This window comes from Pseudonaja textilis, chromosome 2, assembly GCF_049901715.1.
Source record: "Pseudonaja textilis isolate UNSWEBS1 chromosome 2, rPseTex1.2, whole genome shotgun sequence".
Lineage (NCBI taxonomy): Eukaryota > Metazoa > Chordata > Lepidosauria > Squamata > Elapidae > Pseudonaja > Pseudonaja textilis.
The window spans coordinates 246,810,812-246,826,489 of record NC_141991.1 but is presented as its reverse complement, the minus strand read 5'-3'; the positions used below and the strand labels follow the sequence as shown (position 1 = coordinate 246,826,489).

Genomic DNA, 15,678 nt, shown 5'->3' with positions numbered 1-15,678 from the left:
GGGCAAAGCCATTTTGGTGGGTGGGTGGTGGGGAGGAAGGACACCTTGGCATAACTGCTTGACATGCTGGCTGTCTACCTTCTCATAGCTTGCTTGGGTTGTGGTATTTTAAGGCGAGATCACAAAAGGAAAAAAAAAAGAGGCTGGGAAGGTAGTAAATGGTAACCACAAGAGTTGGTATGTTTATGAAGTGAGTCTTGCCCCATTTTACAACCTCTCTTGCCAAAGTTGCTAAGTGGCTCCCTACAGTTGTTAAGTGAATCTGGCTTCCCCATTGACTTGGCTTGTCAGAAGGTTGTAAAATATTATCACATGATCTTGGGACACTCCAACTGTCATGAGTCAGTTGCCCAGCGTCTGAATTATGATCATGGGAATGCTGGAATGGTCGTAAGCGTGAAAAATGGTCATAAGCAGAGGTGTTATTCAGCAGGTTCTGACCAGTTCTGGAGAACCGGTAGCAGAAATTTTGAGTAGTTCGGAGAACCGGCAAATACCACCTCTGACTGGCCCCGCCCCCATCTCTTCTTTACCTCCCAAGTCCCAGCTGATTGGCTGGGTCTTCTTTTGTTGCCTTGCACAGGAGAACAGAGCTGGAAAGCAGGTGTCATGCCCGTTGGAATCTGATGGGGGGGGAGGTTGAACAGCTGACAGGGAGTGTGGCTGTGGAGAAAACTGGGGAAGGACATAGTCCGACTGGGCCCACCCCCACTTCATCCTAGGGCATCCAAGGAGGAATGGATAAGGGAGCAATGTGGGTTACAGGGGAGAAAAGGGCCTTGATTCCCTTCATTAGCTGCAGCTGGGAAAACAGGATAAAAAAGGTGTTTGCACACAGCACCTTGCTGGAAGCAAAGTGTGCCTTATCTTTGTTTATCATGTCTTATCTGGGTCCTCCCAACTGTGTGTGTTTCGTTATCTTTTGAAGTCTGCAATTCCTTATCCTGCCCTGTCTCATTAATTGCTGCAGCTTTGTGGTTTGTGTTGGTTTTTATTTATAATTTAGATGTACTTTGGGCTCGGACTGAATTTCTGCCCTTTAAAACCTGTTCTTGGAGAGTTTTTTTTCTCCAGCCGATGATAACTGGATATTGGGGGTCCAGTTGGAGGAATTAAAGGGACTTTACCTACTTTTGTGACTTTGTTGCTTCTGTACCATGCCCTGGGTCATCACAGCAGGTTAGTGGGGTGGGGAGGGAATGGGGATTTTGCAGTATCCTTCCCCTGCCATGCCCACCAAGCCACACCACACCACACCCACCTAGCCACGCCTACAGAACCAGTAGTAAAAAAAATTTGAATCCCACCACTGATCATTAGACATTTTTTTTCAGGGCCATTGTAACTTTGAACGGTCACTTAAATGAACGGTTGTAAATCAAGAACTACCTGTAATTTGAGTCATCACACAATCATAAGCAAATGGCTTGAGGAAAAAAAATACTCAACGACCAGCAGGTCTCTCTTTCTTTCCCTCCCTCCCTCTCTCTCTCCATCAAATTCGATCCGATTCTGTTCCTTTTTCAGAGTGTTATCCTGCTAACAGACAGCGTCCCAAAATCTTTTTGCAAAATTTCTTTGCAGTGTTTTGGAAAAGGTTGTTCAAAGGACTCCAACATAATCACATCCAACTGGATGAATCAATAATCAAGATAAGGCAAATTACCTTAAGTAACTAAACGTACAGCGGGATTTATTTTAATTCACTGGGGTTTTGTTAAGATACTGCTTGCATAATCCTTTTTTAATGATGCATTACCTTGCATGCATTACCTTGACCTATATGCAGCCCGGAGTTGGACCCCCAAAAAGGAGTCTGCCAAAAAATGAATTTTAACACAACAATGCATAAATCAGACATTAATTCTGCATGAATTTTTCAGAGGGAGTCAACTTGGCTGGGCCAGAAAGACAGCGCTTTGTGAGAGTACAACTAAGAGAGAGCCTTTATTTCAATTTAGATGGCCGCCCAATATTATATTCCCAACACAAAATGTATTCCGCTTTACAAAACTGCCCAGAGAACAAAGATAGATTTACAATGCCATTTCCCCATGTTGTGATCTGTAAAAGTTCAAAGCAGAGATTATATAAACAGTCACTGTTTTCCCATGTATTTTGAAAAACCTCTGGCTTTGTACATACAACCATGCCAAGCACTTGATTTGGGTTCAGTTAAAAAAAGAGGGAGAAAGTGCTTTGAACAAGATTGGATCCCGGTTGGGAAAATTTGTCTTGTTTCATCAAATCTCTACTTTCAACCTGGACAACTCGAAGATGTGTCTGCACTCTCCCAGCCAGGAATGTTGGGAGTTGAAGTTCACGAAGTTGCTGAGGTAAACACTAACTTATGATAAAGGCGTTCTTCAAGAACACAGATCGTTCTCGGTTAATGACGGTAATTGTGACCAGGAATGCTGTTGCTAAAGGATGTGGTTGTAAAGTTTGATGTCATATGACCAAACCAACTTATAGTAGGCGGTTTCAGTTGTGGTGTTTAGGCAAATCCCGTGTGGCCGTTAGGTGGGACATTACATCATTGCCATTTGTGAGTTCCTACTGGCTGCCCCAATGACTCTGCTTATCAGAAGGTTGCAGTGAAGCTCTCAAATGGTGATCAACAGAGACACTGCAACTTTGGGAACCAGTTTACACTCCCCTCGTTCAGAGTCATTGTAACTTTAAATTGGGGTCCCCAAACTTGGCAACTTTAAGACTTGTGGACTTCAACTCCCAGCTATGCTGGCTGGAGAATTCTGGGAGTTGAAGTCCACAAGTCTTAAAAGTTGCCAAGTTTGGGGACCTCTGCTTTAACTGGTCGGTGAACAAATATTAATCAAGTACTACCTGTTCTACCAAGAAAAATATTAAAGAAAAATATATATATATTTGATTATATTTCTTTAAAAAGAGTTAAAAGAAATATAATTGGTGGCAAGTGATCTATTCCAGACGACTGGTGCTTCTTTAATGGGATCTTCTATTTGCTTCAGTGTGGACCCAGTATGGTGTGTGGGGGGAGGGAAGGTGCTTATGGGCAGACCCAGACTTTGCTAATCTCTTAGGCATATGAACCAGTTGCACCCTTGGGCCAGTCCCTCCCTCTCAGCCCCACTCAATGTCGGGTTCTGTGACAAACCAACCTCTTGTTGCAGTGTGCCGATAACTAGGAGAGTGTATGCAAAAATTAGCCAACACTGCAAATACTAAGAAGAACCACAAGTTTTGTTTTGATGAATTGGAAGGCAACGGTGGCAGCAGGGCCACCGATATTGCCTGTAATGAGTTAGCAAAAACCTGAGCGCGCTGCCAGCAATTGCCAAGGCACCTGGTTGTAGAAAACGTATTTTAATAATAACAGAAATAAAATGAAATGCAACTAACAAATGATAAACTGAATTTGCAGCATTCGCGATAGCTCAGAATCTTCCTTCCGGGGCAATGACTACTTCGCCATATTCCATAATCTGGACTGAGCTCATTTTGGAAGTTTGATTTTTGTGGAAAAAGTAAGCAAAAGGAGAGATCATCTATGAAAGCATGTTCTTGGGAGCCGCTTAGTTACCCGTAAAATGAAAGTAAGCTAGGGAGAATTACTGGATTGTTTGTTTTTAACTCTCTCTCTTCTTAAGGGGAAATCTTAACCATATATCACTGAAAAAGAATTCCCAGGGATGGTGCTTTAAGTTGTAAAAGTCAGAAACAAATATATGGACCTGTCTCAGATTGCAGTTTCCATACATCGCAAAGCTTTTGTATTGCTCCATGGAGGACATTATATCAAACTCTAATTTCTGTACAAATCTCTTTATTTGGGTCTGTTCCAGTCCTAAGCGAGCTGCCCCACGCTTGAAACACAAAAAGTGTTCTTACACCAGAGAAACCATTCTTCTCATAATAGAAATATGTGAAACCTTTTTTCCCCCAAGTGGTTTTGGAAACTGAGACCAAGGTAGCTTTTCAGAGCCGTGTTTCTCAACATAGCAATTAAAGATTGGTGGACTCCAACTCCTAGAATTGCCCAGCTAGCATAGGTGGGAAATTGTAGGAGTTGAAGTCCACCTATCATTAAGCTGCCAAGATTAAAAAAAACGCTGGTCAAGAAGATTCCAGTCAATTCTGAATGGGTGTTTTAAAGGACCCCCCCCCCCAAACGTATGGTCCGTGGACTGGCAGCGGGCTGCAGCATGCCAGCAATCGGGCTGTGCAAACAAGTGAAGGATGCACCTACAGGATGCAGGCAGCATGCGAAACCACGCCCCGTCTGGTTCGTGGAAAAAACCTCTCTCCACAGAACCGGTCCCTGGTCCCCAAAAGGTTGAGGGGAGCCGCTGTTTTAGAGGATAAACTCACATCTTGTCTGCAGCTCTTTAAAATGGCTGCGTCTTTTCTCAGGCTGATGGGGCTGCCGCAGCAGGCAACCTTAAGATCCTGACAAAAGCCAACGCTGCTTTAAAGAGCTCTAGATAGCTACTACATTGGCACTTCCTGCACACTCCATTCTTTCCCAAAGTGCCGCACAGCCCAGCCTTCTCCTGTACAGCCAAGAAAAGTGGCAGAATTTAGCCATTTTCAGCATCAATTCGCACAGGTAAAATATTCAACGGTTTTAATTTGTCATTTTAAGCGGCCCCTTTAAAACACTGAATTTTCCACAGCTTGCAGTCTCATGAGTCATTTATTTGAAGGAGAGGATTGCAGGACATTCAGCTCCTTTCAAACACCGGGTCAAATATTTCTCCTGTTATCCTTCCAATTTTTAAAAAGCAGTGCTCCTATTCCCCATCACCCCAAATCTATCTCTGTGCAAAACTGAATAAACTCAATCGCTAAGCAGGTTTTTTTTTACAGCTGCAGAAGGAAGTAAATATGATTGAATTTTAAGCGCCATTTATTTCACAGGTGGGAGGAACAGTGCTGTTCTAACATTGGTCAGGAGGTTAAAAACCAAGCAAAATAATTTGTGAAAAGATATTTAAAGGGGGCGGCTCTTTCCCACTCATTGCCAATCTCCCATGTCAACTTTATTCTGTATGTCATATATATTTTTTTGTTCTTTTTGTTCCTTTGATCTTTTTTGTTCCTTAAACTTGGCAGCCTAGCATAGGACTGTAGTTTTTGTTTTGAAAATAACAACCCACAAGCTCATATTGTGTATTAATGCTATACTAAGTGCTTTCCCCTTTTTCTTTCCTGTAGCACGTTGTCAATTCTCTTTAAGGTACATAACATGGACCATTAATTTTGAAATGTGCATGCTTGCAAATTTCTGTCAAAAACAATTTATCTGAAAAGAAGTCTTAAGAAGCGTGTGTTTCTGTGTGTGTGTTTTGGGGGGAGGTTGAGAAGAACAGTGAAATTTCGGAGAAAGCTACACTTGTGTAATAGCACTTTTGAAATCATGAATTGTGAACTGCTCTTCGTCTTTTTAGATTTGCAGGGTGAGAAGTGGTTGTTTTAGTGCCTTCCAAAATGAAGCATTTTTTTTAAAAAAAAAAAATCAATGCCACAATATTAATTTAGACATTTCAGTTACACCCAGGGTGAAAAGGTACCAAGGCTGCAAAGACTGTGTTGGAAGCCCAAAGCAAAACCTCAAAGGCTTTTGCAGATATGCTTATAGAGAAGACAGGAAAAAAATCAACTAGCAAATTGCTGACTTCCCCCCAAAAACCAAAATATATTTTGTTTACATTATTTTGTGTTTTTCCCCCAAAAGCTGATCGCTGTTAATATCTCACCTCATGTCGGGTTCTTCCAACCCATCTGCCCGTGTTGATAGGAAAAAACAACAACAATCCCATCTCTTGGCTTTACAAACAGATAGATTAAAAATTAGCATACAATATTAATGGAGTCCATGTGATGTTCTCTGGCTTCTTAACATGCTCCCAGGAAAATAATAAGTGGGGCTGTACAATAGTTACAAGTATCCTTCTAAGGAAATCTCAGCTGGGAAGGACTCGTTTTTAGGGCAGGCGCTGGTAAGGTAGGTTTGCATTTCCTTTTTTGGGTTTCAGTCCGAATCCCTCGTGAAAAGCTGGATGTCTTGCGGGTTCCAGTAAAGAGCCACGGCCGAGTTGTAGACAAGAGACCAAACATACGGGATGAAGAACTCTTCGGGCTGTTCCTCTTCCACGTACTTGAACTTCAGCTCTGGGAATTTCTGGAAAGGAGAAAGAAGAGTGTCAAGAAGAGGGGAAGATGTGAAGGCCTCAAGGAGCGGAGAAGTTGAAGAGCTTCTACCTAGGAAGTCATGTTTGGGGACAGGAACACAAGCCTTGATGGATTCCTCTTTGACGGGGTGTCAAACTCAAGGCCCGGGGGCTGAGCCTGCGGGGCCACCTTGGAAACTGTGAAGAACTGGCCCGCAGTGCTTCTGCAGTGAAAATGGGCTCCCGAGCTCTGTTTTCGGCTGCCATGGCCTCCTGCAACCCTCTGCCAGTTAAAATGGAGCTTGGAAGCCCATTTTCGCTGGCAGAAGCATCGCGGGCTGGCCCTGTGCTGTTTCCCAGGTAGCCCCGTGGGCCAGATTTAAGTACCTTGCATGCGGCCCTCCTGAGCTCTGTTTTCACTGGCAGAGGGTTGCAGGAGGTCTTGGCAGCTGAAAACGGAGCTTGGGAGCCCATTTTCACTGGCGGATTGCTCGGGTGACTAGAGGCACCTCCAACGGGAGTGATTTCAAGCTGGCCACGCCCCCCACCCCCCGAGGTCACACACAACCCTGATGCGGCCCTCAATGAAATCCAGTTTGACACCCCTGCTCTTTAGGAAGGAAATCATAGAAGACAGGATCACACAGCTGGAAGGGACCTTGGAGGTCTTCAGGACCAACCCACTTCTCTAGGCAGGAGACCTTAAAACAGACAGTCCTGACTTACAACAGTTCATTTAGTGACCATTCAAGTTTGCAATGGTACTGAAAAAAACTTGGGACCGTTTTTCACTCTTATGACCATTGCAGCATCCCCATGGTCATGTGATCAAACTTTGGATGCTTGGCAACTAACTTGTAGTTACGACGGTTGCAGTTCCCGGGGTCACATGGTCCCCCTTTTGCGACCTTCTGACAAGCAAAGTCAATGGGGAAGCTGGATTCACTTAATGACTGCACGATTCACGGGAACTGCTGGAGTGATTCGCTTAACAACTGCTGCAAAAAAGGCCATAAAATAAGGCATATTCAGTGAACAACGGTCCTCTTTTGCAACAAAACGTTTGCACTCCATTGTGTTCATAAATAGAGGACTACCACATAAAATCATGCTTCTGCTAGGAGGTTGCCTAAATCCATTGTTGTAAAAGACGCTTAGAACTAACTGGATCACACCTGCGATAGGTGTGTGAAGAGATGACTAGATCACGCGGGTTCTCTCTGCATAGGGTTCATGTCCAGGCAGATGTGTTTTTTTGCCATTGGCCCCATTTAGTGACGGACACAAAAGGATAATCAGCAGCCAGAAAAATAAATAGAGAAAAAGAAGATTGATCACAAATTTCTCTCTCACTTTCCCCTTAATTTTATCTTTTTTTTTTTTTAATAAAAAGATTCCTGGATGGATTTGATTCTGGGCATATTGTTTGGGCTCATGCTAAATCTTAGACTTCGATTGACAAATCTCAATGAACAAGGTATCTTCTAATAAATAATATACAGAAAATGTGCTGGAATCCATGCACTGACAATGTGCTTGAAATCAAAGCTACTCAGCTCAATGTTAACTTGGTTAACATTGTAAAAACTGACCAATGAGCATTTTTGTGGTAAATATGCATTCCAGCTCTTGTCCCAAAGGTGCTTTTTCAAGAGGCAACTTTGGACTTTCTGGTTTTTCTTTGGAGAGATTTCACTTCTCATACCAAGAAGCTTCTCACCCAGAGCTGAAGAAGCTTCTTGGATGAAAAGCAAAATGTCTTTAAAGAAAAACCAGAAAGTCCAGCTGCCTCTTGAAAAAAACACCTCTGGGGCAACCATAGCCATGCATTCCAGATCTATCCAAACAAGGGGAAAAAAACTTTGTTGTGATACTAAATACTGGAGGATTCTAGATTCTCTTTCTGAGATGAAATGCACCGGGCAGAGAGACTCACTGATTTTATCAGCTATTTTCCAAGATTGGAATGTATTTTAGAGGCAGGAGGGTCTGGTTGCTTGTGACAATAGTAATTACCAGCAATCATGAATTATAAGAATTGTAATGGAAAGCTTAATATCAGTTTCTATAATCAATTGAATAGATTAATATTTTTGTAATATATAGATGATTTATAAGGCGATTGAGAAAAAGAATACCATGTGGAATCTGACTTAAAATATATGCTGATGTGATATGTAGTAGATAGGAGAATATAGTTATTAATGTAGAATGAGATAATTATAAGGAATTAAAGGGAATAAATGAAGGGAAAATACAAGATAAATAGGTGGTAAGCTTGAATTGATAACTAAAGGGGACAAATATTTTTTTAATTAATAGAATAAGGATGAAATTATTGAATAATAAATGGAATAACAGTATGTGATAAAATTGCAAATGGGACAGATAAAAGTAATATGTGTAGTGAATATAGAAATGAAATAAGAATCTTAGATAATACTGTAGAGCAGGATATGAGAATATTTTAAGAAAAATGAAATAATCTAAGTTATGAACTGAAATTGGATAAAATAAACTTAATGAATATAATATTTGAGAATATTTTTAAAAAATAGAATAAGTAATAAAGTGATATGAAATGGAACAAGAAAGATGAATATGTAAATATGGTCATATTTGTACTGAAATGTAAAAACCTGGAACCACACTACTCACCAAAAGAGATGGGTTTTCCCCCCAAAAAATATAAAAACAAAAGAAGAAATTGAATAATGAAATTATCATGTATGTTTAAATAATATGGTGATTGGCATTAGAAGAATGTATTGGAATATTGAATAATGAAGAATTATAATTTAATACAAATATGTGTATTAACATTAGAATTATATGTTTGATGAATGTAAGAGATAGGATTAATGCTGTCATTTTTGTTTGCACCAAAATGTATGATGCTTAGGTGCCACACTGTCTACGTATTGATGTCTATAAGCAAAATAAATAAAAAACTTGATAAAAAAGAATAATTACCAGCAATCAAAAATGCACATTTTTGTCTCTACAAGAGTGTAGACCAGGGGTCCCCAAACTTGGCAACTTTAAGACTTGTGGACTTCAACTCCCAGAATTCTCCAGCCAGCATAGCTGGGAGTTGAAGTCCACAAGTCTTAAAGTTGCCAAGTTTGGAGACCTCTGGTGTAGAGCTTGTGTGGGCAAATGATAGGTAGTCCTCGGCTTATGTCCACAATTGAGCCCCAAAATTCCATTGCTAAAGTGAGACATTGGTTAAACAGGCTTTACGCCATTTTACAACCGTTCTGGCTACAGCTGTTAAGTGGATTGCTGCCGTTAAGTTAGTAACGCCGTTGTTTAAATGAATCTCTCTTTCCCCATTGACTTTGCTGGTCAGGAGATCGCAAAAGGAGATCACATGACCCTGGGATATTACAACCGTCATAAATATGTGTCAGTTGGCAAGTACCTGAATTTTGATCACGTGACCATGAGGGACGCAGCAACAGTTGCAAGTGTGAGAAACGGTCCTAAGTCACTTTTTTGAACTTTGAATGGCCATTAAACAAATGGTTGTAAGTTAAGACCATTTATACAGCACGGGTGTCAAAACTCAATTTCACTGAGGGGCGCATCAGGATTGCATTTGACCTTGGGGTGCGGCGTGGGGGGCGTGGCTAAGGTGGGCATGGCCAGCTCAATATCCCTTGTGTGACGGGGGAACCTGCTCTCTCTCCACTTGGGCTGGTCCTTTGCTGTTTCCAGGGCGGCCCCATGGGCCAGATCTACACACCCTGTGGGCCGAATCTGGCTTGCGGGCCTTGAGTCTGACACCCCTGCTGTACAGGATTAAAGCTCATTATTAAGATTTTTCTTGCACAAGAGAAATTGGCAAAAGCAGCTGTCTCTTCATGAAAACAATATAGATCTCACACTTCAAAGAAACAATCCCTGTAGCCTGATTCTTTCTGAACCGAAACTCTTTCTTAGAGCGGCTTGTCGTGCGTGAGAGTCACAAGCACTTTTGGGTCCAGCCAAACTAGGCCAATCTTAAGTCCCAGACCTTTTGTGATGTTATTACTTCTTTAATCAACCACAGAGATTTCCCCTGTCTCAGATGTCTGACTTGGTGGTTGGGACAGGAGCATGTAGCCAGACAGGTCCAAAGTTTACCAGACTGTCTGAGCCACCGAGATTGTGATCGGATGCACAACCACAGGAAGTTCTAGCAAAGAGATGCAACAGAGAGAGAGAGAGACAGAGAGAGAGACACACACAGAGAGAGAGAGATTGCTTTCCTGCTTTAGTGCATCTAAAAAGTATGAAAACAAAAAAGATAAAATCTCTAAATTAGTAAGGGGGAAAAAAAATCAAAGACGGCGTCACTCAAAAAGGTTTTAATACAGACTCCTGTAACCTGGCCCCTTCCAGATACGTTGGAAATGACTTCAGCCCTTGAGAAACCTGGGAGCTGCTGTGCCATCCACGTTTTACAGTGGTCCTGGGTTGGGAAAGCCAACAACAACAGATACAAACTCAGAGTAAACCGCACCAAACTTGATTGCAGGAAATACGATTTCAGCAACAGAATGGTCGATGTCTGGAATACTCTACCTGACTCTGTGGTTTCTTCCCCAAACCCCCAAAACTTCAACCTTAAACTGTCTACTGTTGACCTCACCCCTTTCCTAAGAGGTCTGTAGGGGGTGTGCACAACAGAGGTGGTATTCATCCAGTTCTGACCAGTTCTGGAGAACTGGTAGAGGAAATTTTGAGTAGTTTGGAGAACTGGCAAATATAACCTCCAACTGGCCCCGCCCCCATCTATTCTCTGCCTCCCGAGTCCCAGCTGATCGGCTGGGTCTTCTTTGGTTGCCCTGCACAGGAGAACAGAGCTGGAAAGCAGGTTAGTGGGGTGGGGAGGAAATGGAGATTTTGCAGTATCCTTCCCCTTCCATGCCCACCAAGCCAGACCCACAGAACCGGTAGTAAAAAAAATTTGAATTCCATCCAACGTGCCCACCATTCCCTGTCCTAAGGTTCCTTTTTATTTGTATCCATTTCATGTATTCATAATCATATTTATACCTATTTATACTTGACAAACCAATATATATATATTTTTTTTAAAAAGGACGCTGGGATATGGTTAAAGGTTAGATTATAGCCGGGGTGTCAAATTCGGTTTGACTGAAGGCCACATCAGGGTTGTGTTTGACCTTGGGGGCCGGGGTGGGTACGGCCAGGGTTGGCGTGACCATGTCAGGGGCACCTGTCGTGGCCCGAGCACCCCTGAGCTCCGTTTTTGGCTGTGATGCCTTCCTGCCATCCTCTGCCAGCAAAAACAGAACTCCATTTACACCGGCAGAGGCCTGCAGGAGGGTGTCGCAGCTGAAAACGGAGCTCAGGAGGCTGTTTTCACTGGCAGAGACACCGTGGGCCGGTCCTTTGCTATTTCCAGAGTGGCCCCGCCGGCCAGATCTAAGCCCCACAGGCCAACACTGGAGGTTTTCAAGAAAAGTTTGGACAACCATTTATCTGGGGTGGACTAGAAGACGCACTGCAATCCTGTGATTCTATGAACTGTTAGATAACCTGGATGTCCGCTGCACTTTTAAGTACTGTCCTCCCTCACTACAGTATCCACAAGCAACATCTGCATCACTTTCCTCCCCCCCCCCATCCCCTCCCCTTCCCCGCCTTCGACAGAGAGTCGCCTCCACAAACACAGGGAGATGTTTCGGTTGAAGTGTCTACATGGTATGCAGCCATGCCTGCCTGATAATATCTTTATGCCTTTTTTTGGACTTAAAAAGACGAGACATCAGCCATGGAAAAACTCATAGTTAAGAGAAATGAAGCAGAGCAGTGGAAATTTACAAGGCAAAGTAGCACCCACCGGCTTTCATCTGTGGACACGCTAGGCGACTCATTATAATCTGAATGCTACATGAATTTAAAGGACCAGCCGCGTGGTTATCCCTCTCTCAGACAGACATATTCAACCTCCCCCCGCATAAGTCTTAAGTAGCTTATAATTAATGCTCCCAGGAGTCCTTAGGGCATGCCATATTGGGAAGCATAGCTACCAGTAAAAAATGGCTCCTTTGCTTTAAGAAAAGACAAGGGTGGTCATCGGTGAAGGACCCAGGATGCTTGGCCTCTCTGCAGACTTTTGCTTTGAATTGTATGTAAGTTATTCCGACCGTTAAGGAAAGCTGCGGAAAATCACGATGGCATCTTTTTTTGAAGAAGTATTTGTTCATTTCTTTTATCTTCTTCTCTTCCTGTTTGTCAAGATGCTGTCGGTTTCCTAAGCCTAACTACTCTCCCTTCTCTTTCCTCCATGATGTGATTAGAAGACGGTTAGCTTTGTGGGACTCAAATAATTTTATTTTATTTTTGCCTTCCTTCCTTCCTTCCTTCCTTCCTTCCTTCCTTCCTTCCTTCCTTCCTTCCTTCCTTCCTTCCTTCCTTCCTTCACCAGAGTTCTCTTCTTGGCTTATTTCATCCAGTAAGAGCATCCAGATCACAAACATCCCTTTTTCCGGTTCTCTGCTCTCTACCTATCCATCTTTCTTTTTTGGTAATCATTTCATATTTCTTGTTGTGTTCTTTTTCATTGTTTATTTTATTGTTCTGTTATCTAACTTCTATTCAGTCTTTTCATCTTTTTCTTTTTTATTGTTGTAAGTAACCTTCCCAGGGTAGCCCCACGGTGAGACAGGTGGCAAATAAATAAAAAACCCAAATAAATAAAAACTAAACGCTTCTGATATGAACGGAACTATCTAAGCTCCAGCAAAGGAAAAAAACAAAGAAATGAACCTGCTTTCTAGCCTGCTTACTTTTATGATTGATAGATTTATTGTTATTAATACGATAGCATTGTTCCAATATCTAAGGGGCTGCCACAAAGAAGAGGGAGTCAAGCTATTCTCCAAAGCCCCTGAAGGCAGGACAAGAAGCAATGGATGGAAACTAACCAAGGAGAGAAGCAACCTAGAATTAAGGAGGAATTTCCTGACAGTGCGGACAGCTTGCCAATCAGTGGAACAACTTGTCCTTCAGAAGATGTGGTTGCTCCAACATTGGAAGTTTTTAAGAAGAAATTGGGCAACCATTTGTCTGAAATAGTATAGGGCTTCCTGCCTGAGCAGGGGTTGGACTAGAAGACCTCCAAGGTCCCTTCCAACTCTGTTATTCTCTTTTGACCTATTTACTGACGTTCAACATGGGTTTGTGTATCTATTCCTTTTTTGTTGCCTCAGCTCCAGACTCACAGTTGTGTAGCTCATGATGATTAAGGACAGAAGGGAACAGCGATTGAAGCTTGTGGGAAGCAATGGAGCCCATCATGAGACATCAGCCATAGTTTTCTTTGGGGAACAATTTCCAGGATTTTCTCATTTAAGGGGCTGCTGGTTTGGCTTCTCAACATGTAGAACCAGGAAAAAAGACTCTGTAGAGAGTAAAACTCATTGTGAGAAGGAACTTTCCAAAGACCTTCTGGCAATCTGGAAACTTACAAAAGGCCCCAGCCTTCCCCTGCACATTCTTCAGGGTTGGCTTTGTTATTTATTTATGGCATAGTTTATTGCCGAATCTACAATTTACCCAGTTAAAATATCCAGGCAGAATAAAACCTGCAAGAGAATTAAAATATCCATGGGAATTTCAACATCCACAATTCAGTCAGTATCTAAGTGCATTAAGACTGATTGACTGACTGATGACATCAGCCTTGGCACCAGGGGGACTGTGAGTTCTAGTCCTGCCTTAGGCACGAAAGCCAGGTGGGTGACTTTGGGCCAACCGCCAGGAGACTGTGAGTTCTAGTTCCATCTCAGACACAAAAGCTAACTGGGTTATTTTGAGCCAGTCCCTCTCATTCAGCCCAACCTACCTCACAGAGTTGTTGTGGGGAAAATAGAAGGAGGAAGGGGAATTAATTATGTTCGCTGCCTTAAGTTATTTATATATATAAAAAGGTGGGATAAACATGAAAAAACCGGTTGGGACTGCAGAGAACGCCCGTGTAGCAAAGGGAGAAAAGGCTGAATTCTGGCTGAGCAGTGATAGGAACCCCAAAGCCTCCCAATTCAATGTTCTGTTAACTGAAGAACGATATAGGAGATCATACGATCACAAACCCTGGATGCAAGAGAATTTGGGTCTAGTTCAATTCCCTAGGGGTTCCTTATTCACATTTGGGACTATTTTTCTCAGAAAAACCGACAGGTCACTGGCCATATATGTGCAACAGACGTCTGACTTTTCAACTGAGCCATTGCTTTATGGAATTTAATTATTTTGGCTACATCTTTGCTACCTGGGCAAACCGTATCATGACAGACGCACGAAAATCTATGAAACTGAAAAAAAAATAATCCACGGTTTGTTTGGTTGAGGAATAATTACATAAATATTTTGGTGAACGGTAAACAGAGTGACATCTGGGGTCCTTGATGCTCTCTCATCTTGATCCAAAGGTGCTTTCTCCAAAAGGCAACTGGACTTTTTTTTTTCCCTTGAAGATGTTTTGCTTCTCATTCAAGAAGCTTCTTCAGTTCCTTGATGAACAGCTTCTTGGATGAGAAGTGAAACGTCTTCAAGGAAAAACAAAGAAAATCAAATTGCCTCTTGAAAAAAAGCACCTTTGGGACAACCATGACCTGAATGACAGAGATTCTCCACAGACATAGCTCAGCTTGGCTGTTTGCTTCCAGACATTTTATTACCTAACTAGGTAGCATTATCAGTGATGGTGAGCATGGGATTTGGTTCTTGTTGATAGAGAATAGCTTGCCTTGCCACTGTTGCTGGGTGTAATTTTCTTCTTGATTAGGATATTGTTTTCTCCTTGATTATTTGTCTTGTGTTAATCCCTGATTATTTGGGTGTTGGCTGCTGGAGAGGATATGTTCTAGACTTAAGAAAGCCTAAACTAATCAAAATATCAACAACTGCCCAGAATCACCTTGTAGGGGTGATTCTGTAGGCAGCCTACAAATGAAACGAATGGACAAACGAAACACACACACACGCACACACCCATACAATCCTAATTTTATTTCTATGGGGCCAGCAATAAACTGAGCAATAAACAGCATATCTTTCATGTGAACATTATTTTAAGTTATATTTAATATGAGTTATTTTATGTACGCTTTAGTTTCATATATTGGTAGCTGTATAAAGTCGTATGAGAGGCAGGCAAACAAATAAATAGAAAACTTGTTTTATTTACTCTCAAAGGAAGACTTGCATAAAATAGAGAAATAAATCCATTTACTAGATCTGTTGCCATCAGCAAAAGAACGGCCACATGCTTTATAATGCACGGTGTTCAATGATACTCTGAATGGAAGTCCCTAATAAGAAGGATGAAGGTAGGTATCTTCGATATCAAAAACAGAAAAAGAAGAATTGTGCATTTATGTAACAGAGTAAATTGGTGCTTTGTCGTTTCTGGAATTAAAACAATGGTTATGCTATGTGACCAAAAACGTTCAGGAGGGCTCTGTCTCAAGACAGATATATTGAGAAACAGTTGAGGAAAATGAGA

The 15,678-nt window shown here is 42.0% G+C and overlaps 1 protein-coding gene across 10 annotated transcripts in view; it reads right to left on the bottom strand.

The window, feature by feature from the left end:
• Positions 1-4,659: 4,659 nt before the first annotated feature.
• DYM (dymeclin) overlaps positions 4,660-15,678 on the bottom strand; it is a 245,106-nt gene continuing 234,087 nt past the window's right edge. For 6 of the 10 annotated variants that reach the window (XM_087927522.1, XM_087927523.1, XM_087927525.1 and 3 more), the window contains one exon: positions 4,660-6,166. In XM_087927522.1, the coding sequence (XP_087783648.1) occupies positions 6,017-6,166 (150 nt within the window). In that variant the 3' untranslated portion in view covers positions 4,660-6,016. Of the gene's footprint in view, positions 6,167-13,393; positions 13,573-15,678 lie in introns of all 10 variants that reach the window. The other 4 variants (XM_087927518.1, XM_087927519.1, XM_087927516.1 and 1 more) reach the window with 1 other exon arrangement.